Here is a 27,544-nt window from a genome sequence, read left to right as displayed (position 1 = left end):
CACAGCAGGATGGGTGTGGGAGAAGTTCAGATGGTCATCGAATTAGTTAACAAATGACTAATGGAAAAATCACCCAGGAAGTCAGTATAATACAATGCTTTTGCTTTTCTCTTCCCTAAATCCTCTTCCTCCTCTTTTTGGCTTGATTTAGAAAAATAAAGTCCTTAGGCAACTAATGACATTGTATGTATAATCCAAAGCTGCAGTAGGGGTTCTGTTTAAAAAATGAAATAATTTGTGGCTTGTGGGATAAATAGAGTGAGTCACACTTCTCCGAGATTTCTCTTCCAAGCACTTCAGTGTTGTCTCCACCGTTTTCTCACTTGAGGGTTGTAAACTAAGACACTGAGTGAAATCTCAAGGGGAACCAACTTCCCAGCGTCAATGGTGTCTAACTAACGTTCTCTCTGGGCTCAAGCTGTAAATCAACTCATGGAGAGAAGGAAAAAGTTACAGTAATTGCTGCCAAGATAGCAAGTAGTTTTTCAACATTATCAATTTAATGTAAAGATTCAGCTCATTAAATTTATATCAAGCCCTTCTTATGATTAGAACAAGTTCATTTCCAGAAAAGTTCAATTGTAAAACTATCAATAGGATTTACTAATTTTAATAAGTCATTTTGCTTCAGGGCAAATTATACAAATTATTCAAACATACACGTCCCATTTGGATATAAAGAAAACCCTAGGTAGAGAAAATAAAATAATAATTAACTAATCATTGTTCATTTTTAATTACCTAATTTAAGGGAAAAAAGGTATGTTTGTTCTGCATTTCAGAAATAACTCTAACACACTGGCAAATTCCTGAGCAATACTGAGCTCAATGTAAATAAAGAACACTAGCTCTCCCTCCTTGGAATGACTTTCCTTTTCAATAAACCATGCTAGAAGTTCTATTAAAGGACATATGATTCTTTTCATTTTTCATTAATCTGTAAGAATTTAAACATGGCAAAATAATCAAAATGTTAATAAGTCAACTATTTTTTCATGTGTGATTATTTTAGAGGCATCTCTAAATATCTTCAGCTGTAACTACTTTATATCCTAAATTTCTAAACATCTAAAAAAAATTCTGTGGCTTTTATGTCTCAAACTGCTTTTGTAATCAACTGAGGTCAGATTAAAACAATTAATTTGGCTTTAACAATGTTTCTTGTATCTCACTAAATTTTAATAATTACTTTAGGATTCTTTCCCAGGCACTTGATTATTAATAGCAGAAAATCATATGACTGTGTTAGATGAAATCAGCTAATCCTCCAAAGCAACTGTTCCTCTCTGGTTTGGAAAGAAATCAACACCTCAGGCCTCCTCACAGAGATAATGCACAATAGGCTATAACCCACAATAATTAAAATTTCTGTTAGCAAATCTTTGATTTCCATAGCTCCAGCTTATTTCTGTTAAAGATAACAAAAATTAACGAGACTCCTCTATTGATGTGAACTCTACTCATTTAGGTTCTTTGGGAATAGGGCAAGATATAAATAAATAAACACTGGTAAACAGCCTAATACCTGCTCCCAACACAAGCTAAGCAAAGGAGGTTAGAAGTATCAATATGGTTTCACTGGATTCAGCCATCTGGAATCATTTTCAACAGTGTAGTATTTATTATTTCACGAATTAACTATCTACCATATGAATCATGAAACCAACCACTAGGAAGGGTATAAAGATACACACTACTCATTCTCCACCCTTCAAATGTTTAAATGTATTGGAAACCCTAAATATAATCATAGTACTTAAAATTACTAAATATCCATGGTGGCTTCGGCAGCTTATACATGACAACCCTTCAGTCGACCAAAATCCGTGCAAGACAGAAACTAGTTGTCCAAAATGTCAGTTTACATTGTGCAGATGTAGTACCTATTCTTTAATTTGAGTGTCCACCCATTCCAATCAAAACCATTTGCTTCAGGGAAAGCTGATCTCATCTCCAGATCTCTGTGGCCAACTCTATGGTTAGATGAAACAGCAAATGCACTTTTATTACTAGAGCCAGTTTGGGTTATTTTTTCAATATTTTGCAACAAAACATGATTCAAAATACACAAGATAATATTCACTCCCCAAAATTAATATTTTCGTAAAGAGATGGGTGTTATATTTTCCTTCACTTTCTATTTTTTAGACATTAAGGAGAAGCTTGGCTAGCATCACAAAAGCCTGAAACTTCATCAAATAAATATTTGATGAACAAATTAACTGAAAAAATGAATGAATAAGTGAATAACATATTGAATACAAAATAACTTTTCTATTCATATTTTGCTCTTACTTTCCCATGTGAATATGCATGATAGCATACTGTAATGGTAAAAGAAAACAAAAAACAATTTGATAATGGCACAGCCCTTTGAATTTATTTAGTTTTTCTTAGCTGATTGACAATTTTGCCTGCTATCTTTTTATTCTATGGTAAGTCATATTAACCTACTCCCTTCCCTGTTTGACATTATTTGAACATCATTCATAACTGAAGTTAAGTGGCTAATACCTAGAAAGTCAGAAACAGAAAAGAGTTACACATCTGACACTTAGGGCAGTAGAATGAGTGTTTTGTTTTCCTCATAGTGATCAAAAGTGCAATCGATTTCATTCAACAGCCAACTGCAGTTATTAAAGACATTAATGCCACGACTTAGGGTCCTTGTTCTCCAAGGAAGCTGAAGAATGTGTAAAGATGACACACAGCCTGAGAGGAAAGGGTGCAGTGGGGAGAAGAGAAATACTTTGAAGATATTAGTCACACAGACATGCAGAAGATCCTTCATCTCATGAGTGATAACTACTCCAGTGAGAGGTAATTAGCTCTCATATTTAAAGTAGGAAATGCCTGTAGAGAGAGAAAAAATGGTTACTTATTTCCAGACCCTGCCAACTTCCATATCACTCTCTTGCTGTGTCATGGTCACAGACCTGTACAAAGACAGGAACTATAATTTCTAATCTTCCTGTTCAAGAAATAATTTTATTGATCTGCCCTTCATCTTGTATTTTCCCCCATGATTCAGCAGGTCAAAATTGTCCCAGTTCCAGTAGCTTCCTATCATCCAGCAAAATGTCCATGAGGTTAAAATGTCTTACAAGTTAATAGGAGGTGAAGAAATTTATTTCAGCACCAAGGAGAGTGTCCTGCTAGTTTCCAATGGTTTTATGTATTTGAAACTGTGTATTATTCCTGAGGAAAGAAATAAAACTGAAATGTGATTAAACAGAAAGCTGCTAAAAGTCTATTTTAATAAGAAGAAAAATTCTATTCATTTTTCTGAAATTAAAAGCTTCCCAGGGTTTCATACCTGTTCATGACTGCAACGATGTGCTCTTCTTTCAGCTTTCAAATATGCAATTCTTTGCCTATTTTTCAAATATTAAAACCAGTTTCTGCATGGAATTAGACTGGCTCAATAAAGTCACACAAGTGTTGAGTTAGCAGTAATTAAAAGCTTCATGCAGCAACTCCTAAATTTTTTCTTGCCATTGTGTTTTCAGAGCTGTGCACTGAAGGTAAATTACTCAATATATATTTGAGTCAAGTGAAAAAGAACAAATGAATGACTGGCGCCCATTAAGTAAAATAGAGAAACTAATGAGTGCCTTGTTTGTAATCAAAGTGACTTTTTGCAACTGGTCTCAAAGATCCTCGCATACCACATTGCTCAATCTGAAACTTGAACACATCTTTCCTGGGCCTACATAAGTGTTGTCTCTCTGACTCTTAGAAAAATAATGCCCCAGAACACACCTTTCATCTCTTCTAAGTTTTCCATGTAAAGCATTCTCCTTAGAGCCCTGTAAAGGTTACTAAAATTTTGATCCACTTAATTCTGCACCTTCAGGGCAACATGGCATTCACCTGTGGTTTCTTCAATGCCCAAACCAGCCAGCCAACCTGGTTCTGCCCTGTTAGCAGATGGACAGGACACAGGTGACAGAGGTTCCTCCTCTTTCCCCATGTCCCCAGGTGGACAATAATTACCATCCCTACTCCCAAAAATCCAGGTAGCCCCTTCCTCTGTGCCAAGGGGAGAAAACACCATGCCTCCCTCTCCTGAGAGACCTTTAAGAGTTTAGAGATACCTAAGTTTAGCTGTAAGATAAAGGACAATAATGCAGTCTGCTCTAAGCTGCCACCATAGCCAGACATGGGGTAGCCCTGAAAGACTAGGACCCAGAGCAGAGCCAAAGGTGAAAGAAAATATGAAAAAGTGAAAACACAGTGTTTAAACAGAATTTTTTAACAGCCTGCATATAGTGAGGACTTCTCGAGCCTCTGAATTCTTTTCCATTGAATTGTGCAATGGCACATGTATGAGCAAAGTCAAGCCTCCTGGCTCCCAGGTAGGTACAGCCCAGTTCTTAGCTCCTAGGAAGCTCCAGGGCTTAAAGCGCCACTATACTTGGACTGTACTATCAGGACCCCAAAATGGGGGGAGCCGCCAGGGAAGGACTGATTTCCATTTCAAACTGCATTCTGGTACTTTGTACTCCAGCACCATTGGCCGATCAATATTTAATGCTTGGAGATTCTGACTCTGCGGGAGTCATGTCAGGGGACCTTGGGAGCCAATCTGCTTGAGCTTCTGAGTGATAATTATTCATGGGCTCCTGCCTCTTGCTCTTTCTCTAGCACGGTCCCACTCTGCAGACTCAGTGCCTTATTCAGTCTTCTCTCTCGCTCTCTCCGCTGCTGTAGCCGGACCCTTTGCCTTCGCCACCGCTCAGCGTCTGCACATCCCTACAATGGCTAAAACAGCAATGGGTAAGGCACCGCGCCTCGTTCTCCATCGGCTCTACCTGGAGCCCACCTCTCACCTCCACTCTTGAGCTCTGAAAGCATTCAGAGATATTTTATAAAGAAAAAGACGTTAATGGTAACACAGGACCAGGAAGGACAGGGGCAGTTCTCGGGGGAGGTGGGAGGGCAGAGAAGAGGTCTATGGAAATCTAAAGCGAAGAATTGCTTTTAAAAGATAGAAGCAGGTAAGTTGCTCTCCTGTGGGTAGGGAATTTATTCTGTTTCCATATTTAAAATTAGGGCTCAACCGTGAGGGGAGGAAGCTACCCTTAACTGTTTGCCTTAAAAGGGCTTAAGGGACATTTTGGAAAGTGCTTTATAACGACCTTTTTTATTTCTCCTCTAGTTTAAAAAGAAAATAGAGAAGGAGAAAAGGGAAGGTGGGAAAAAAGAAAAAGAAAATTGGAAAGTCAAAGCTGTCCCATCCCGCTGTTTGAAAGATGGGTGGAGACGGGGGGAGGGGATGGAGAGAACGGGGCACATTTTACGATATTGTCTCCTCGGAGAAACCGCTAGTCCTGGGGTGCGGTGCGGGGAGGTAAGACGGCGGGGGACGGGAGGAGGGAGTAGGACCTCGGCTCCTTTGTTTTAGGGCAAGGGAGGGGAAGGAGAAAGGAAGTCTCGGAGGGCGTGGAGGGCGCGGGTGGGCAGCTGCAGGGGCGGGGAAGCGTGCTGTGGGGAGGGGTGGAGGGACAGCAGCTTCGAAGGCACTAGGGTGGGGTTTCTTTGTGTGCGGACCAGCGGTCCCGGGGGGAGGCACCTGCAGCTCGGGGCGCACAATGCGGACAGCCCCACCCAGTGCGGAACCGCGCAGCCCCGCCCCCCGCCTGGTGCTGCATCTTCATTCGAAAGGGGGTCGGTCGGGTGGGGAGCGCAGCGTGACACCCAGGAGCCCAGCCTGCGGGGACAGCGGCGCCACGCCCCGCGCTCGGCGCTCCCGACTCCCGCCGCGGCTTCCAAGAGAGACCTGACCACTGACCCCGCCCTCCCCACTCTGGCCTCATTGTTCTGCTTTAGAGGGAGGTGGGAAAAGTGGGTTAACATTTTTCTTTCGAAACCACATTACATACATAGGGTGTTTAGACATAGACAAAAATAAGGGGTTTTTTGAAGACCTTCGATCGTTTGCGGGAAAAGCTTCTGGAACCTAGACATGTGTATGTATAATAATAGAGAAGACATGAAACAGTAATGTATAGCAAAAGCGGTCAGCCTTAAGTTGAGCCACGCGAAATTTCCGTTTTGTGAGTCAGGCAGTGCCAAATATCGGCTATTTCACAGGCTCAGAGACAGGCTATAGGGACACAAAATGACAGAAAAAGAATCTGGATTCAGGGCCTTCATCCGCAAGGGGTCTTGTGCCTTGAGTGCCCATGCTTCCTTCTGGTGCTCAATGGCCCCAGGATGGACAGAAAGGGTGGAGCCTGGGGTCCTGTGGCAGCTGGAAGCACGCGTCCCCTGGGACCTGGTTGCAGGATCCGGAGACTGGGAAAGCTGCGGAAAGGGCTCGCTCTGCGCGGCTCCGCCCTGCCCCACCCTCCCCGCGGAGCTGGGGAGACCTCAGGCTCCGAGACTGGCTGGGAAGATGAATATGGGAGGGGCAGTTGAGCTGCATGCAGTCCTGAAACCTCTTTTTTCAGCCCCGCAGTCCACAGCGGCCGGAGCACCCCTTGGCGTGCGCAGACCCCCGGCATGGCTCTCAGCCCCAGCGCCGAGCCCCTCCCAGCCAAGCGGGTGGCTCGGCAGAAAAGCTGGCTCCAGCCCCACCCGGCCACACAAAGGCGCGGCCCCACCCAGCCCTGGCGCGAGACCGCAGAGGTGACCCCTTCCCAGGCATTCAGGGAGGGCTCTCTCTTCTAGCCCATCCACGGTCCGCGGAACTCGGGGCTTTTTTTCCCCCAGCCCAAACCCACCATCCACCCTCTGTAATCTATGATTTTCTTTGATTTTCTAGAATGGAGACCCCGCGAGGGGCTTATATAAGGGAGACCCTCGCTCCTCTAGCGGGGCGCGGCTCGGCCCCACCCCTCGCATCTGGGGCCCAGAGCCGCCTATCGCTGGCCGGGTGGGGGCGCACATGGCGATTGGGCGCGTGGAGCGCAGCCAGCCCTGCAGAGCCCCGCGCCGCGCCCTGCGCTCCCCTCCCCGGAGCTGGGCGCTCGCCCCCGCGGTGCAGCCCGGGAGACCGGTTTCTGCGCAGTGTCCTGAACTACCCCCGCTTTCCACAATTCGCAGTTCACCCGCACGTCCAGAAAGATTCTGAGGCTGAGGTGGGGGCGGTCTCTCTTCGCTTTCTGCACCCCTCAGAAAGGTTTACACTGCGGGCTGGCAGCTACAAACTCATCGTCATCATCAGTATTATTATTATTTCAAATCATTATTATTATTTAATGACTCAGTAGCCTTATTTGTTCTCATTTGTTCAAAAGGGACGTGGATTTCTCTTCTTTAAGGATTAACCCTTGTTACGTTCACTTTTCATCTAATTGGCCTCATCCCCTTCTCCCAAAAAAATGAAATTTTGTCTCCAGTTTACCATTTTAAGTCATAAAGCAAATACGTTTTTGCTTCCTGTCAGGATTATGTGTGTTCATGTGGCTAGGATATATGCGCAGGTGCTTGCTAGGAGCAGGGTTTGTGTGCCAACGACTGCCGGAAAATTCTCTGCAGAGAATTGTTTGTGGCTGCAATGGGTGAGAATCTACATATATAATTGAGATGTTACGATCTTCAGCATAAGATTACATCTATAAATATATTAATATAGGTTATGCACATTTTAAGTTTGTTTCTTCCGAAACTTCTTCCAACTGCTAATTCTTGAAACAGCCTCAATTCTACACAGACACATGGATCGTGAAATGGTAGCCGCCATCCCAATAAAAATCCCACGTCAAATATGACAAACGCAAGGATCCTTCCTGGCCATAACTTAACTGCATTTGCACATCGTCAGAAGAACACTACTTCTGCAATATTAAAATAACAGATTTTGAAATTCCAATTGCAAAAATAATTAATTCATTAGCAGGGCGAGTGTTTTACCCTGGTTCATTAAACAATTATGTATTCAGCATGATTGTAAGAGGTGCATATAATATTCCCCATTATCTTTTCAAATGAAGTGGGCACTTTTCCTTTTTCAAAGGAAAGCTGAGGATTTGGTCAGGATTTCAGAATAAAACTGAAAGAAATGACAGTGGTTTATCAATTAATCTCATGTATTTAGTCCATACCAGGTGAGTAAGCTGAGCCTGCAGTAAACACTCTCTGACTCCGTGTAGCACGTTGCAGGTAGCTAGAATGAGAGGATAAATTAATAGACGTGGTGGTGTTTGTCTATGCAGGTTAAAATACTCTGAGAGAAAGCATCTTTTAAAATGATAGTTAAGATTGGACAATTTGTGCTATTATAATCTAGAACTTTAATCATAATTCACAATGGTTTTTTACAATAGTGTGATTTACAGATTCATAGTAAATTATTCTATTCTTAAAGAGAAATTAAGGTTTTTATTGTTAGAGCTATTGCCTCGTTAATATTTTTAGTAAAGCTTTATTTGTTGCATCGAAAGCAGTTTTAATTACTTTTGGTTTTTAATTTTCAAATTATTAATGGATAGATTGTGGAATAAGTATTTGATCATTTGGCACAACATGGCTTCCATCAAATAGCTCATTCTCAATGATAAAAATGCTACAAGAGACTACATTTTACTCAGATTCAGGAAATGTCCTTTTGGAGTGCCATAGGGCTGATTCGTATAAAAAATACTTTTCCTCTCTGTAATTTAGGATCAAATAGTTACTTAGTTCTGTGAATACCTAGCAGTGGCTATCAAACAGAATTTTAAAGTTGACTCTGTGCAACTAACAATGAAATGGAAGATGAATCGATTACATATTGAATGGAAGATTTTGTCATTGATAAATTCCAACCAACTTTAGGAAAATTCCTGATTTATCAATCACATTATTTTTACTTTAACTGAATGTGACTGATATATGCTCAGGCCACCTTAATAGTACATTGCTTACTATTTAGGAGACTAAAGGAAGCTGGCCTCAGAGCAGGAGGAAGCTTACAGCACAAACCTAGGCCTGGGCGTGGCCACCCGGAGCTGCTGATAGCTAAGTTCAGCTCACACCAGTTTCTTTTTTGGTCGTGGGAAGAAAAACACATATTATCCTGTTGTCACAAGATCTGTGATCTTATATGAAAAATGCAAGAAATTTTTCATTAAAAAAAAATACTGAATTAGCCAGTGACCTAGATGTTTTCAGAACCTAGACTGGTTCTGTCAATTGGAAAACCTCGGTGTCTGCATTAACTTTTCACCACACTAGAGGGCAATCATGTTCTCTAAAGAAGTAGATGATTGATGTAAACCTAGTTCCAAATATTAATTCTTTAATAAAATCTTTTCTTTTACCAAAAACATTCAAGTGTTTATTCAATAAGCTGATGCCATGATTTACCCTAATGTATGAAAAGAGCTTGTGCAATTTTCAAGAAGAAAGGATGAAATGAGTGGTCACAATCTGCAAGTAGATACACACCTTGGTTAATTATTCCCTGATGATTTTACTTCCCACTTTTATTACATTGTTATTATAATACCACTTATGTTACTTTGGGGATTTTGTAGTGGATAAAAGGTAGGAAAATGTCAATAGTAATAGCAAAATTATTTAGCAGCAGAATATTTTCATGCTTAAAAATAAAAGGATAAATTAAAGAAAATCATTGTTTACTTCTTCATCGATTTGAAATGTGCTTCATGTTCAGAGCACATCTGAATATCAGAATCTCCACCTGCAGGGAACATGCAGGTTAGTGAGGAAAACAGGCCGGTATGTGATACTGAGGAGGTGTACCACAAACTGACTGCTATTGTTTTTCTCATCTTCTGGGTGTTTTTTTTTTTTCCATTTAAAGATGTGTTTTTAAATCAAATCCAATGTGATTTCAATCTAATTTTATCAGATTTTAACAATTATTGATCATCTCCTTGTAGTCGTTTTCTGTTTATTATAAAATCAATGTTAATTTTAATGAAGAAGAAATATATAAATATAAACTACTTTGGGTATCATCAAAAGTGGACGTTTTAATGTATGCATTGATAGAGTTATTTTTCTATTCTATTTTATGTAACTCTAATTCATCTGTAAAATAGTAGTGTCACATTACTGTGTTCCTCAAACTTTGATGTGCATGTGAATTACCTTTAATTTGGATTAAAGTGCAAATTGTGATTCAATAGATCTGGCTTGAGGCAGACATTCTGTCTTCCTAACAAGCTCCCAGATGATGGTGATTCTGACCACCAAACACATCAGCTTTAGGGATAAAGTTGTAATATACAGATACCCCTTCTTAGGAAGCTCTGGTCTTATGTCTTAACATTTTAAAATCCATGGCAATCTTTATAAAATATTTCATTTCTGAACTCATATACCTAGGGATTTTATTACTCTGGAGATTATGTGTTCTGCATCATCACTCTCTCTTAATTAGATTTTTTAAATTATATTCATATTGCAGGATTCAGCAGAAGACCTCCAAGAGAAATGTAGAAGATAAGAATTTGGCTCTCTGTGTGATCGTGTGTGTGTGTGTGTGTGTGTGTGTGTGTGTGTGTGTGTGAGAGAGAGAGAGAGAGAGAGAGAGGGAGAGAGAAAGAGAGACAGACAGAGTCTGCCTAAGAAAAAATGAATGTGAATTGTGAATGCAGCTTGTGGCACAGTTGACAAGATAGTAAATCAATAATGCAAGCTTATTATTATTTAAAAACAGTGTGAAGAACAAAAAGTTCAACCCAGAAACTTTAATATGTGGGATAATGTGCAATATGTGACCTCATTTATCATACAACTAATCCACCACAAATATTCAACATACTGAAGAAATTTAAACAAAAGACTGCTGTCTCAATATATCCTATATTTATTATTTACCAAATTATTCTAAGAGTATTTCTTCCTGATTACCATGTGAGAAAATTCTTAAGAATTTATTGAGTATAACTGTATATTTGAAAAGAGTATGAGTGTTTTCTTCTGCTGACTTAAGCCAACAAAGGACCTTCATTATTCAATTCTAACTTTCTAAGAAAGTCAACCTAGAGATAAAAAAGGGATCTTCAAGGAATAGCATCAAAGACGTAATTAGTCAGGTCTCCCATGCAAAGATTGGCAGCCATTGACCATGCAGCCATTACCACTCTTCTGGAAATGTTATGCTGCAAAACAATACAATACATAAAATGTCTCAATTAAAAATATAGCCTTTCCCCTGTAAGGTACTAAAAACAAGATCCCAGATAAAACTAGCTTCAGAGTTTGCAGAATATACTGTTACTCCACATTACGTTGGATTAAGTCTGAAAGCCATTCAGTTGCTGATGTTAATACTTCATTTCAGGATCTCTCAGAAGCTGGGAAACTTTCCATTTTTGCAATTTCTTGTACGTTGAAGGAAAGGAAGACACACTAAGACAGCATTACAAAAATAATTCATGTTTTAAATGTTTAACTCTGGCAGTCAGGTGTGGTTCCCTGTATAACCTCATTTGGAGATGACAAAAATCTAAACTAGAGGGCCTCCAGCTCTTCCTAACTGGTCCTTTACACAACAATTTTCCTCCAATGGTGATTTCTTTCAACAGTTTTTCTGATGTATTCATAAATTCCAGATTCTCTATCGGAAGTAACTGTTATTGATTGATTTAACCCTTGTATAGCACATATAATATGCAAGGCATTGTTCTAAGAACAAAGTTATAAGAATTTTCCACATATTAACTTGGCAGTAATCCTAAGAAGTAGGTTCTATTGCAGATAAGGAAACTGAGGCAGGGAAAGTTGAAGTTTCTTACTCAAGATCACACAGTTAGTCAGATCCAGAATTTGGGCCCAGGCCATGTGGCTTTGGAATCTGTGTTTTACCAGTTCCTGCTGGTCTCATATCTGTTCCATGTTAGAGGTGCTCCCACTGTGGAGGTCACATCTGTGATCCCACCGTTTCATTTAACCAGACCTGAGATGGTCTTCTCCTTTCTGATCACAGACTCACCTTGAAGAGAAAATACTTCCAAATTGATGACTAGTTTTAATAGCTTACCTGGGGCTTATTTAAATAATTGCCACGATTTAGGCTTTGGGAGAAAGAGCTATGAGGCCATGTGGGTTGTAACGTATGAGACACGTGGCACTCTGCAGGCTCAGCACAGCATCGACTTCTGGTGTGAACACACTCTGATGACCAATTCCAGAAATAACATTGACTTAATCTCATCAGTCCCATCATGGTTAGCACATTTCAAAATGGCTCCTTAACTACTTCCATAGACTGGATATTTAGTTTTAAAATTTTGTTGAATGAAATAAACTTACACACCCACATTTAATATAACTATTAGATATTATGTCAAGATTCTTTTCATCTTATTACCTCCAAAGCAGGCAGGCAGGCAGGAGAGAACTGTAGGAAGGTTCTGAGTCCCTTGTGAAACACTTTTAATTATCTTTTAATAAAGGAATCAGGCCCTGTCATTTGTCAAGGAGATAGTTGTAGTAGTAAAACCTGTGTTTATAATAACCATTTTTATTAGTCATGATTAAAGACAACATTTTGTATACATTTGTTCTCACCAAACACTTTCATGTGAATGTAAAGGTTAATTAGTGCATTTCAGCAATCATTTTCCTAGTCATCTGGAAATATAGCTTCTCTAGGAATTGTACTTAGAGGAGAAGCCACATATCATACTATAAGACCATAACAAAAATATTTTAAGTTTTTTCTCACTTCTTGTTGACCTCCAGAGGAAAATATTTAATACTCTGGAAAATTATAGGTTTCAAAATTTATTTTATGGCAAGAAATAGATAATTACAGTTCTCATAGAGCACATTAAAAATAATTTATTTTTATAGAGCAAGAATATTGCCTAGGACTGAATTTATTTTTTACAAAGATTGTAAAGCAGTGCCTGCAGGAATGCCCATTTAGCAGTTATTCTTCTGGAATAATTGTATTCTGAAAGTTGGAGTTTGCACATTATCCATTAGTACAAGTGTCTTATATAACAATAGATCATCAGGATAATGAATCTGTCCATCTTTTAGTTTTATGTCTTTATATCAGAATAAAGAGAATTGAATGAAATTTATCTAAACCTAGTCCCACAAATACTTTTTACAAGAGAGCATGCTAAAGTGTAAATTAAATGTTTATTAGCACTCTACTCTGTCTTTTGGAAGATTTTTTTCCCTTTGAAATGCAGCCATAAAGTTTAACTTCCATTAACGAAGCTGCTCACAGTAAACCTATTATAATAATAGTTTTCCAGTTTGGGATTCCTAATGAGTAGCAACCTAACTCACATGAAACAACACCAACTTATAATATATTGACTGTTACAAAACTGAGACCAGAAAACATCATGACGGTACTGTTATCATTTCCAGACTCTCAGGGAAGAATATCAATCATCTCAGGCACTGTTGGGGTAAACTTATTGCAGCCTCCCTGAGAACCCTGCTTCAGAACATAGTTATTTTTACTACTGCAGAGTTCTTTTTTATTTCTAACACAAATATCTATTGTTATTATTTAAGTCTTAACAGCCTTATCTGAGAAATTCCAGTAATAATTGTTCAAACACATGAAAAATTACCAAAGTTGTTCTAGTCTTTTGATGATGTATTACATGATCCTGCACTCTTGTCACTTTAAAAATTATTTTTTCATTCTACTTCTGATAGTTTTTTTCATATGTAGTTTTTAAAAATGAGCAGGCAAGCATAAAAGACTAAAAAATGTTCAAAAGAAATATTAGATCACACGATCTATCTGTGTGGGACCTTGTCATTTTTAGAAAACTTTCACCTGCTTCATCCTTTTTAGTCTTCATATAATCCCTCTGAGATGGGCATAGTATACAAGTTGTCTTATTCAAAGATTGGTAAATTTAAGCTCAAAGGATTTATTCAGTGACAAGCTTCAGAGGCAGGCTCGGAACACAGGTCTAATATACATTATATCTATTATAACATATAATATATGTATTATATATAATAAAGTTGTATATATTATTTACCTATTATATATTTATATGTAATATATAAATATGTTATGTATGTGCCTATTTCATACATATGTGCATATTCACACAAAATAAGGTTTAGCACTCCCTCCGCTGATCTGTAATAAAATATGCACAGTGAGAAAAACCACACGCTAGGCATATTTGTCTTCAGTTTAAAGTCATTGATCATTAATGTCACTAACTAAATTAAAATAGATTTGAACTCCAACTTTGTTCTGAAGCCTGTGCTAGGTATTATGAGAACAAAAATAAAAATGTTCCTTACCCTTGTTGATTTAGTCTTTTGGAGAAAAAATGATCTTGTACATATCAAAAAAGTTGAATAGTAATAATGGTCATTTAGAACTATAAATGGATCTCGCCATTTTACTATTTCACCATTTTAACAATTTTATTATACTGCCCTACAATATTACAAGATAATACATAATGATACACTAGTAACATCAACTAGTAAGTACTAAGATCCACCACAAGGCTGAAAAATTTAAATATTTATCATTAAATATTTAATATCCATCAACCAATCTGTCCAGAGAATTCTTTAATTAAAATGCTTCCCAAATTTTACTGACAATCAGCAGCATTTGAGGAGCTAGAACCCACCCCCAGAGGTTCTCACTCTGAGTCTGAAGCAGGTCCCATGGGTTTGCATTTCTAACAAGCTCCCAGGTGGTGCTGATGAGGCTGATCGAGAACCACACTTGGAGTAAACCTAAAACAGCAGTGACCTGTAGGGTTCCCAAGCAGCAGGCCAGGACAGCATGTGAGTTACCTCCCCTGTGGAGCTCTGCAACAAGGCATCAAGAGGTCAGAGCCTAAGTCCCCAACAGCTCTGCCCTCTCCACCAGCGCTGCTGGTGCTGCGTAGAAGGAAGAGCACAGAAGGGATTCTGAGTTTTAGTCTTTATTCTGGCTGACTCACCTTGGTCAGGTCAATTTTCCTCTGTTCTTCTAATTCAGCATCTGTAAAAGAGCCATGTGAACTGCTTTGTCCTTATCAGAAGGTCTTTGTCAGACTCGAGGAAACAAACATGAAAAATGATTAGTGTCTGTCAAGTAGTATATAAATGCAAGGAGTTGAGTATTTAAATTATCATTAAATATAATATAAATACCTATGTGCATGCATTTAGAATGAGTGATGAGGGAACAAGTAGCACAATCGGAAACTGAATCATTTGCTGTTTGACAAATACTTTTTAAGTAATGAAAATGAAATAAAATGTTAATTGAATCCCTCTGACAACAGCATCAGACATTTTGTAGTTCTTGTGATTTTAACCCACCTGGCCAGCCCTTCTCCCCGCTAAAGAAGAGCCTTCTTCTTAAATGAAGGTTGGCTCAGAAGAAGAAATTAACTCACCCAGCATTTTATTGCAGTCAGTTCACACCCAACTTTTCCCCAACTCAACCTGCTTTAAGGGAAGGGTGTAAGCGGTGGCCCAAGATGACAGCCATCAAGCTTAGAGAATCTCTGAAAGCAGGGGTACTTCCGGCAAGCACCCCGAAAAGTGAGAGGCCTGATAAGCCAGAGATAAAACTCAGTACTCACTTTGCTTCTGGTTCATATCTACCCTTCACTGGCACCACCTTGACACACTCTACCCTCTGAGTCTGCCTTCCGGAGATGGTGCAAGCTCTGCTTAGACAAAGCAGCCCATGTCCAAAAGTGTTAAAGCTTGGTTTAAAGCTGCCTTCAAAAGTTAAAACAGAAGCATAAAGCCCTGTGCAATTAAAATAAAAAATCAGCTTGTCTTGGAACTCAAAAGAATGTAAAATCCAATGAATATTAAAAAGCAGTACCACAAGTTCCCCAAAAAAATGCTTAGGTCAGTAACTGTTCCTGTTACAGGTAAGAGAGAGCTCTCATGTATTAGAAGTGGGTGTGGGTGTCCAGTGGACATGGATTTGAACCATGCTCCACTACTCACTGAGAATTATTAACCAAATGTATTAACCATTTTTATATTACAATTTTCTCAGTTATGAAATGGGAAAGTGATACCTAAATCACATGATTATTATGGGTGTTAAGTAAGGAATTGATTGTTAAGCATTTGATAATCAAAAATATTAATCCCCTTGCCTGATTCCCTAGATGAATGATGAAAATACTAAGTAAAAATAATAAAAATTTAAAGTATGCATCTCAATTCTTATACTTTATTAATTTCTACAGGTATTACAAATCTACTAGAAATTACTTGGAATTGAGGAAATTATTGCTGCTCAATAATTCTTTGTGGTAGAGGGAGAGACAGTATCATATTTATGAGACTGCAGCCAATATAATATTTCCAAGGAAAAATCCATTCTGTGTAATGCCAGAATTTAATAGTTAAGCATTTTATCTAGGTCATAGCACAACAAACAAGATGGATAATTAAAATAAAAGTATATTTTTCTTGCATATATTTCTCATCTTATGTTTCCCTATCATATTTTATATCTCATCCTATTTCAAATACATATATACCTTCAATAAAACTGAGCCTTCCTGCTTACCCAGGAAGGTTCATCATTCAGTAGGAACAAAAGATGACTTTAGAAGCATTAAAGCATAAAAGTCTACACTGAGGTCTCTTGAATGCAGGTAAAAGAAAATTATATCACACACAGAGCCTCTTGTTCTTTCTTAACATCTTATCAACCCATCAGTTTCACTCCCTCCCCACATCACCTGACTGGGCACAATATCTCATCGCCACCTCCCAGTCTCTTTCCTGCCTGGCACCCTCCTGCTCTCCTGCTTCCACTTTCAACCCCCTTCCTTCAGCTAGATCTCTTCAGGGATTCTCCAGTTACTTTCTTATCTGGATTAATTTAGCCTGCCTTCTCTCCACCCATTAGAGGATGAACATGACAAGGACACTAGAGTCAAAAAGTACGAACAGAATATTCCTTAGAAAAGTGTGGTGAGGAAAAAGACATGGATGCTAAGGGTTTAGCACTATTCTTGCAGTCACACATGAAAGCAACACCTTTACAATCAATAGTGTTTCAGGTACCAATGAATAATCTGTTCTTGCTATTTTTAAAATCTATAAGGTGTCAGTAAAATGTAATTACTAGAGTAACAAAGATATCTTGTAAAATCAAATTAATATTCATCTAGCGTCTGAGTTTACAAAGGTTTAAGGGAGGATAACTACCAATACCAAAGCAAGTTAAACATTTTGTTTTGGCTCCAAAATATCAAATCATGTAAATGTATGGTACATAAACTAGGAATTATATTTATGACATAGCTACAGACATATTAAGAGAAATATGTGCTTATTTTTACAAGTATAGTATACTTCTTTTCATATCAGATGCTGTTGATGATAATCTGCATATGAAAATACTCAGTATTTTTTCACATTTATAAGCCATAAAATACAGATAATAAAATATGCATCTACTTTGTCATAAACATGGAATAGCAACAAAGGAGGAGTTCTATATGAAAGCACTATTACAATCTAAACTCTCACAAGGTCATAATATATTGCACTGAGCAGGAGAGTTCAGCTTCAAAAAAAAATGTAGACATTTCCCTTATTTATTAAAAAAAAAAAAAAAAGTCTAATGAGGTTCTAGAATGCCAAGCCAAAGCATAAAGGTGGAGGTAAAAGAACTGCGTGTCTTCTGAACCAAAGCCTTGGTTGATGATTTAAAAAAAAAAAAAAAAAAAAAAAAGGTTTTGTGGTAGAACAAATAAAGATAAATGAAATTCAGTATTTAGGATGAAAAGTTTGTCTAACTTCAGTAACAACATTGAAGAAATATTGAATTAAGCAGCTTTGAAGAATCCAATTCCATTTGTTGAAATTTTTCTGAGAATGAATTTTTTTAAAAGACAGTGTACACAGTTACAGTGTGCATTGGTTATGGATTGTGGCAAGCTATATTACAACTTACCCAAGAAGAGAAATGAGGAAAAAAGCCACTTGAAAAGAATGCTGGACTTCGTGTTCAGCTTGCATAGCTGAAAAGGTTAAAAACCTGTCCATTTAAACTCATTGCAAAATCACTCCTACAAATACCAAAGGGCCATGAAGTTATTCTATACAGAAAATTATGCGTTTTATCCCCTTTGATAAATTTTTGAAGTGAACTATGAATACACAGGGTGAGGACAGCCAGCTAAGAAGCCAAAGAGGATTTCTCAGATTTTCTGTTTGGAAGGATAATGGTCTCCACAAAACAAATAATAGCAGGCTTTCCAAGTCAACTTTGAATCCAGCTTTTCTTGATCTTTTCTTCCTGTGCACTCTCACAAGTTTACTGTCTAACAATGGATTTGGCAATTAGCCACATATCATCTTGTAGCAATATTTGTTACCTTTTTCCTTATTATTTATCCTTCAACTACTCTGCCTGAGCCACCTATAAGTCACATGTCTCATGCACTTTTTTCCATTTAATTTTTTTTTTTTTTTTTTTTTTTTGAGACGGAGTTTCGCTCTTGTTACCCAGGCTGGAGTGCAATGGCTCAATCTCGGCTCACCGCAATCTCCGCCTCCTGGGTTCAGGCAATTCTCCTGCCTCAGCCTCCCGAGCAGCTGGGATTACAGGCACGCACCACCGTGCCCAGCTAATTTTTTGTAATTTTAGTAGAGACGGGGTTTCACCATGTTGACCAAGATGGTCTCGATCTGCTGACCTCGTGATCCACCCGCCTCGGCCTCCCAAAGTGCTGGGATTACAGGCTTGAGCCACCGCGCCCGACCTCCCATTTAATTTTTATAGCACTTTGAGACATATTTCATTATTCCTACTTGACAGGAAAGAAATACGGAGCCCTGGAAAGTTGAATGACTTGCTCCTGATCACAAATGTTGGCCAAGGAAGAGCCAAGTTTCAAATCTAGTGCTCTCTCCACTGCACTTCAGATTCCTCATTTTGCACTGTAGACTTTTTTTTCTCTTGTACCCAACTATGCTGATGACTCCTTTAAGATGAGAAACTTGTTTCACTAACGTTGTCTTTCTTTGGGTCACTGAAGTATTGGCCAACATGTATTGGGTACTTACTGGGTCAAGTACTATGGCTGTGCCAAATATCTTATAGGAGGGTTATTTTTACAGGTGATAAACAAAAGGAGGTAAAGTCACACACAGCCAACAACAGTCGTAGCACCAGGATTTGCAACAAATCAGTCTGACCCAAGTCGACCTCATTAACCACTGTATACGCAGTCTTCTTAGACATAGTAAGAGCTCTAATTGTGTTGGTGATTTGATTTTTTATGATGGAATAAGTAACAGAAGCACGGAGAACTATAAGAAATAAGGCTCAACAACACTTTACTATAGCAAAGCTCCTTAAAACTTCAAAAGGTCACCCAAAGAACAAAGATCAGTTTGGAGAAATTAATGCTTATTTGCATGAAGTACAGGACTTCAGTTTCTCAATATATTACCTAACTCAGTCCTTACAACAATCTCCTATCCCCACTTTGTGCATAAATAAGCTTATGTTCAGAAGGTTGAATAAATTATCTAAGGTTGAATAGTTCCAGACCTAGAGCTCGAATCTTCAATTTCTATCATATTCTTCCCCTTACCCTGAAATAACTAACATTCACTCACTAGTATTGGAGCTAAAATAAGCAAGATAACACATAAATGAATACAAAGGAAACATTTACCTGCTTCTCTTTCTTCTTAAATAGAGAAGGTTGATAATCTGCTGTAGTGAAGTTTGCCTTTTGAAGGATAGAAATCAGAAGACTTTCTTAAATTGTGTCTCTACACCAAGAAATTACAGTGGTACCACCAAGTATTGCCATTTTCAAACTATCAGTGCAGCTATGTGGTAAGGGCCAAGAAAGAGACGGCCTCTTCAAAGTGCACAGAAATACCAGTTTGTAGCATAATATAAAGAAATTTAGTGGAGAGGAGAGTTGACCTCAATCTGGCTCCAACATCTTGGCTCTTAACCTCTACCCTATACTTCTTCTTCATGGGGAAGCCAACTGGGCCACTGGAAGATTCAGCAGCTACCATTTGCACCTGAGGGACAGCCCCTCCCTGCTTAGCAGCCAGTGAATATGCATTTATGAAACACCTGCTAACTGCAACACATACTCCTATGTACAAGGGAAAACACAGCAAATGTTAAAGGAGATGCCTTCCACTGCCCTCAAGAAACTTGAGTATAGTTGCAAAGAAATGATTAGCAGAAAACAAAGCCATAGAGGAGTAAGGGCTTAGGTCTGTGAAACAAGCCTGGAAAATAACCTTGTTCTTGAAAAAAAAAGAAGAAGAAGAAAGAAAAGAAACTCCAAGGCCTTTGTGATGGAAACCATTAAGTTTGCTTCGCTTCTGTGTTTAGGAAGATACAAATCCAGTCTTAATAACCTCAGGGCCACAGCCACTAGAGACATTTAGGAATTGTCACCACATTCTAGTCTATATATCCTCAGTCTGGCCCTTCCTATTATTATGTGGCAAAATATTTGAAGATATGAGCAAAGTTTAAAACCATGAATCCCACTTTTTTTACAAGTAATATTTAAGCTGAACAAACTAGAGAAAATAGGACATAAAGGAGAGCCAACGTTCTGCCTTTACGTATTATGTATTCCCAAGTTGTGAGTTTGGTTTATCAGCAATTTATCATGCCAAATTCCAAGTTATATTTATCTATGCAGATCAGCACTTCATTCTATTTTTGCCTTCATTTTTTTATTGGATACGTTTATGACCAAGTCATATGGTGTTTTCTGTGACAGATAAAATACACAGGTTATTCCAATCAGACATGTAGTCCTTCTCATGTCTTAAGAATAAGTATCAGGAATTCAAAGGGAATTCCAGATGGCATCCAAAAAGCTTATACTTTATGCTTCACTTATTCTGCCTAACAGTAGAAAAAGACTATTTGAAGCCAAAAATAGATTTTGCACGTAGTATGTAGAAGAGTAGAAATTTTCCTGATAGTTTAACAATTTGAAATTCAAGACATGAATTGCTTTATGGAACATGTGTCACATTACATATAATATTTTATACCTATCATAGTTATTATGAAATACAAAGAAATTATTCATTCTGTGTAACCGAGACTTTGTATCCTTAACCAATATCCATTCTCCCACCTCCACCCTAACCCCCAGAAACCACCATTCTACTCTCTACTTCTATGAGTTCTACTTTTAGTGAGATCATACAGTATTTGTCTTTCTGTTTCTGGCTTATTTCACTTGACATAATGTCCTTCAGGCCTATCCATGTTGTCACTAATGACAGAATTTCCTTCTTCAGGTTGAATAGTATTCCATTGTGTATATGTAGCACATTTTCTTGACTAACTCATCTGTTGATGGACACTCAGATTGGTTCCATATCTTGGCTATTGTGAATAATGATGTAGTGAACATAAGAGTGCAGATATCTTTTTTTTTTTTTTTTGAGAAGGAGTTTCGCTCTTGTTACCCAGGCTGGAGTTCAATGGCGCGATCTCGGCTCACCACAACCTCCATCTCCTGGGTTCAGGCAATTCTCCTGCCTCAGCCTCCCGAGTAGCTGGGACTACAGGCACGCGCCACCACACCCAGCCAACTTTTTGTATCTGTAGTAGAGACGGGGTTTCACCATGTTGACCAGGATGGTCTCAATATCTTGACCTCGTGATCCACCAGCCTCAGCCTCCCACAGATATCTTTTTGATACATACCCAGTAGTGGGACTGCTGGATCATCTAGTAGTTCTACCTTTTTATTTTTATTTTTTATTTTTTTGAGACAGAGCCTTGTTCTGTCACCCAGGCTGGAGGGCAGTGGCACCATCTTGGCTCACTGCAACATCTGCCTTCTGGGTTCAAGTGATTTTCCTGCCTCAGCCTCCTGAGTAGCTGGGATTACAGGCATGCACCACGTTTGGCTAATTTTTGTATTTTTAGTAGAGACAGGGTTTCAACACATTGGCCAGGCTGGTCTTGAACTCCTGACCTCCTGATCCATCCACCTCAGCCTCCCAAAGTGCTGGGGTTACAGGCATGAGCCAATGCGCCTGGCCTAGTAGTTGTCTTTTTAATTTTTTGAGAAGCCTCCATCCCCTTTCCATAATGGCTCTATGAGTTTACATTCCACCAGCAGTGCATAAGGATTCCTTTCTCCACATTCTGGCTAACCAATCTCCTGTCTTTTTGAGAACAGACATTTCAACAGGTGTGAGATGATATCTAATTGTGGTTTTGATTTGCATTTCCCTGATGATTAGTGATCTTGTGCCTTTTTTCATATAACTACTGGTCACTTATATGTCTTCCTTTGAGGACTGTGTATTGAGGAGAAAATAACACTTCTTAGAGGAGCTTTTATTTCAGAGTATCCAGAAAAAAAAAAAAAAGAAAATTTATCGAAGACTAAGTTGTCTTTTATATTTTGACCCTGTTTGTGACATAAACTGCATGACACAAAAGTGACTGGAATGCAAAGGCCTCAGAGGGATTACTTACTTGTATTGTATATTGCTTAGGTTCTTTGCAGAAAATTATACTAATTATCAAGGCTATGATCTCATAAAACTAATTTCAGAAAACGAGTCTACATTGCAAAGTACACTTGAGTTCCAAAACAAAAAAGCAATTTTCAGTTTCATATCTAGGTTAACCCAAAATATTTCTTTCACCCTATTTAGCTGCCTCTAAGATGGATGTTGAAGATAATTACACTATGGAAACAAAAGTACAATGCTTCACACTCATCTCACAGGCTCTGTTATTCTCACATACTGCCAGAGCTACCCCAAAATAAAATCACTGTAACCTTTTGTGTAACATTAGGTAGTTTTAAACCTTGACAGTGTTATTTTCTATTTATATATAGTGCATTTTATATTTTGTAAGTATAAAATATAACATTTTTTTTGAGACAGAGTCTTGCTTTGTCACCAGGCTGGAGTGCAGTGACATGATCTCGGCTCACTGCAACCTCCGCCTCCTGAGTTCAAGTGATTCTTCTGCCTCAGCCTCCTGAGTAGCTGGAACTACAGGCGTATGCCACCATGCCCAGCTAATTTTTGTATTTTTAGTAGAGATGGGGTTTCGCCATGTTAGCCAGGATGGTCTCAATCTCTTGACCTCATGATCTGCCCATCTCAGCCTCCCAAAGTGCTGGGATTACAGGTGTGAGCCACCACACCCAGCCAACATATTTTATAAATATAAAATAGAATATATTGATTCTATTCTCTTTGACACAAAGTGACCATAGGACATATTACTTAAGTATGACAAGCAAAGTCATGGGGCTTACTGTCATTCAGGTAGAAACTCCTACCTGTTGGTTTTTGTTCACTGGACCATTTACATAAGCCAAACTAATGCTGCAAACTGTGCAGACAATGCACAGTGCTTGAATGAGTGGCTAAAATAAAACTCTAATGAATGTGATTTGAAAAATCCAGCCTCTAGGACACAAGTAAGTAATGCTACACAATGCGTATTTTACAAAATTTTGTTGAAGGACACTTGGATATTCTTTTTAGTATTACGGAAGGAAGCAAAATTTTGGCTCCTGTATGCAGCTTTTGTGACTTTTGCCTGAAGTAGTTATCTTCCATTAATTATTTAGATATCATTCATTTTCTAAGGCAACATTTAGGGAGACTGCCTTAAGTACAATTTGTACACTACCCAGATAAGAATTCTGTTTTGGTGGAACATTAGTAAATAGTACTTGGCGATAACACCAAGTTAAAATATTCATTTCACAGTTGATGTTAATAACTATTACACATAAAGTGAATTTTATAAGACATACTCAGATCTAAAACAGCAATATGGAGCTCTTCAAATGCACTGAAACTTCATGCCAGCCCAAAGAAGTCGAGGTTTCTATGCAAACTCTTCAAGAAATATGCTCTGAACTTTTAACTTCTCAGATTGTTAGAGGAATTAAATCATGATATAACCAATAGGTTTGTGGTACAAATTGCTGCTGCTTAATCTGACTCTATGTCTTCTTAATGTTCTATATAAATTAGCATATATTATTATCTGAAGACAGTCAACCCCATCCCATGGTGATAGCTCTAGGATTCCTTTTGAGTTCATTTAATCTGTATTCTCAGTCTCCAAACTTCTGGTTAATTCAAACGGAAAAGTCAACTGGCCCATGAACTGAAATAAAGTCATCTGAATTTTTTTCTTATTTTGCAGTGTGATAAAAGTCTTGCACTTTTTATTTCTGAAAGTTCCTGCTTTCACTGAGAACATAATAGCCAATCCACCCTTATGCAGTCTTATATACAAAGTCATAGTCAGGCTAAATTCAAAAACCTATGTGAGATAGAAGCCAGGCTTTATTTTCTGGAGAAAAGCCACACATTACAACACAGTGAACAATGAAGCCAGAATCCTTATCACTGACAACCAAAACATTTGTGACTCTGGACATCAGCCTCACAAATGCAATAATCATTCTGCATAGAAATTGAGTTTTGCTAATTAAAAATGGATGCAAAATATTTTTCTACTCTTCAGCCAAGAATTAAAAAGTAATAGGGAGAAATTTAAATCACTTGGGTGCTACACTGAGCGATTTTGGAGAAACAATTCAGAGAACATCATGGCAGCCTCAAATTGCTGCTCAGGAGCATCCAGCTCAGAAGGCTGCAGGAAGGGGAGAGCACAGTCATTCTTACATGAGGACTGTCCTTGACCAGATGAATAGGCACTCTATTTTTTTACCCTGGCTTTGTCTCATGTAAATTCCAATTAATCTAGCTATCATTTTAGGTTTTTACTACCTGGTAGTATACAGGGGCTTAGGGGGAAAAAACCCCTCAATATTCAGAATTAGACTTGGTGCTAAAAATCTTGACACATATACAGAATAAAGGGCTTTCATTACTCCTTTAAACCACAGCCATTTGGTCTCCATCAAGCACTGCAAAAATTTCTTTCATCAGGGGAAAGAAAAAAAGGACAAGAGACTACATGATGTAGCAGATCTCTCATTAAACACAGCAGGAGCTTTAACTGGAATCAAGAGTAAGTTGAGGTCCCAGGATGGAACAATTCACTGCTTCTATTACAGTTTTGATCACAAGGACTGATTCATGTCATCTAGTTTCTTCTCCTTGTCACTGTCACTGGTGCCAAAAATATATCAAATTGAAATTTAAGACCCTCATATGTTTCTGTATAACCCAGTGATGGGTTGTACTGATTTGACCTTCTAAAACATCCCTTTATTTGATTTGATATCTATTCCTATAGAAAAACCATAATGCTTTGGTTGGTCAAAATATTAATCTTTCAAAACTCCCCTGGCTTAGGAAACCATAATTTTTGTAGACAGAGATGGGTAAAATGTGAACTGAATCTAATTTTATTCTAAAGCAATTAGCATTACATCATCACAGCAGAAATATCTAGAACATTACCTCATGTCAGTGATCTTCTGAGATGTTAAAAGGGTCTTTCAAAATCTGAGTTATTTCTTTTTCTTTTTAAATGTTACATCATTAATTACATATTTATCAACCAAATATTTTTTGCTCCAAATTTGAGCCAATGTATGTAAGAAGTGTTTGAAATGAAATTATTTTAGTCTATTTTGTCTTAAAAGCAGAGTATCACAGAGATGGACCTCCCAAAAGGATTTTTAAATGGGATTACATATCTGTCTTTTAAAAAAATAATCTGACCTTGAGTTATAGTGCCCCAAAGTAAGCAAACTTTCAAGCACACAAAATATGATCAGAATTCAGTTAAAATTATCATCAAGGGCTTAATTTCTGAAATTAAAAAGGAAATGTTATTTCCTTATGAAAAAGAAAAAAAGAACCAAAAATGAACTACAAGTTAGCTATTTCTGTCTCTGTTAAGACTTAGGTAATGGGAGAAAGAGAAAAGGGAGGACAGAGTTAGGGAAGGAGCAGTGTTTCACAATTGTGGGTGCAAGACTCAGGTCTTTCTAGAACCCATTAGCAGCGACCCCTATTACTCCCATTAACTGCTGTCCTTTTAAATCCTGGCATCAGCTCTGAGAACTGCAGGGTCCATAGCTATTGCCCCAGTTTACCAGGAATTAAAGATGCCACTGCCTGAAAATGACAGGGTTTTTTTTCCTAAGGAAAGAGGTGCTTTCTGCCACTGAATATATAAAGTGCTTTTGTCCTTTCTGTCTATCAGAAACCGTGCAAATCAAATTGCTGTAAAACCAAGGCCAAAAGACATCTATCCTGCATTCTATAACATCTGACTTTAGCCTTTACTTTATCCCCAGGCACTTTTCAAAAGGAAAAAATGAGGTTGAATTTAAATGGAGTATTTAGGACATGCCAAGAAAACCTCCCACTAGACTAACATGATTGCAGGGAAAACAAGAGAAAGGAAAAGTGGCCAGGGAATGTGATAACAGACCCTGGGCACTCGTCAGCAGAGCTGTCCTGAACACAAGGCCATGGTCAGCCATCTGGTCCTGTGAATGACATTTTCTTTCTGGTCATTAAGAACACCAGTGGGTCAGGACACAAACAAGTATTCCCATCAGGGATTATGACACATTTTCTTTCAAAGTAGTATATTAATGACATTTCCAGAGCATTCTTTACTATCTTTTATATGTGATCAGGAAGTCTAATACATACTGCTGCTTCTTTTACCCACAGCATTAGCCAAAACTAAGGTGTCAAATAAAATTTTGCCTAGGATGAATAAACAGAAGCAATTTTTATGATAATTTACTATCAATTCCAAATTAAATAACAAAATGAAAGTGTTTAAATTCATATTCATGATTATTCCCACACAAGCCAGAAAACATCTAAGAAGAGTCTTTCATGAGTTAATCCCACCTTTCAAAGGGTTCAGTGGCTCCAAATTCAATTACTGTTCCTATCAGTTCTACTCTCATTAAGTCTTTTCCCTTTTTTTCTCTTTGCACTACCATTTCCCTTAGCCAGGTCACATAACCTGCTGTGCTTTATGCATTTGTGTCTTAAGTTTGCTTCCTGATAACATCTTTCCAGCAATGCCATCTGGGGAGTTTGGGCAACTTCACCACATTAGGAAGAAACCCTTCTTCACAAGAGAGTGTTCCTTTGCTGCAGGGAAGCAACCAGGATTTGCCTGGGCTGTGGCTGCAGCTGGCTTTTAAGGATCTCCTTAGAATGCAAGCAACTTATCAATGAGAACTTATGCAATGGCTGTCACTGGGTAGAGTCATGCTATGCGGAGTCATAGCCTTTGATACAAATAACACTAAAAACAAGAATGTTATTAAAGGAATCACCCACAGAGGTTAACTAGGTTTTGTCGCCACACCACCTCGAACAGGAAAGAACACTTTTATCATCATTTTCTTAGTTTTAGCTGCTATAACAAAGCACCATAGACCAGGTGGCTTATAAACAACAGAAATTTGTTTTTCAGTTTTGGATACTGAAAGTCCACAATCACGCTGCCATGATAATCAGATACTAGTTAGGGCCCTCTTTGGGTTTCCAGACTGCCAACTTCTAGTTGCATTTTAATGCTGCAGGAAGAGATTGAGATAGCTCTCCGGTCTCTTTTTTTTTTAGACGGAGTTTCGCTCTTGTTACCCAGGCTGGAATGCAATGGCGCGATCTCGGCTCACTGCAACCTCCGCCTCCTGGGTTCAGGCAATTC

The 27,544-nt window shown here is 38.4% G+C and overlaps 1 protein-coding gene across 2 annotated transcripts in view; it reads left to right on the top strand.

Annotated features, from left to right (window-relative positions):
• The first annotated feature begins 4,681 nt into the window (after positions 1 to 4,681).
• The window catches only part of STMN2 (stathmin 2), a 55,188-nt gene continuing 32,325 nt past the window's right edge, over positions 4,682 to 27,544 (top strand). The window contains exon 1 of one of the 2 annotated variants that reach the window (XM_002759021.6): positions 4,682 to 4,779. In XM_002759021.6, the coding sequence (XP_002759067.1) occupies positions 4,761 to 4,779 (19 nt within the window). In that variant the 5' untranslated portion in view covers positions 4,682 to 4,760. Of the gene's footprint in view, positions 4,780 to 5,326; positions 5,354 to 27,544 lie in introns of those variants that run through there. The other variant, XM_078352753.1, reaches the window with a different exon arrangement.

The sequence above is a fragment of the Callithrix jacchus genome, chromosome 16, assembly GCF_049354715.1.
Source record: "Callithrix jacchus isolate 240 chromosome 16, calJac240_pri, whole genome shotgun sequence".
In the NCBI taxonomy this organism is placed as follows: domain Eukaryota; kingdom Metazoa; phylum Chordata; class Mammalia; order Primates; family Cebidae; genus Callithrix; species Callithrix jacchus.
The sequence above is the reverse complement of the archived record's forward strand: the minus strand, read 5'-3'. Positions and strand labels throughout refer to the sequence as shown.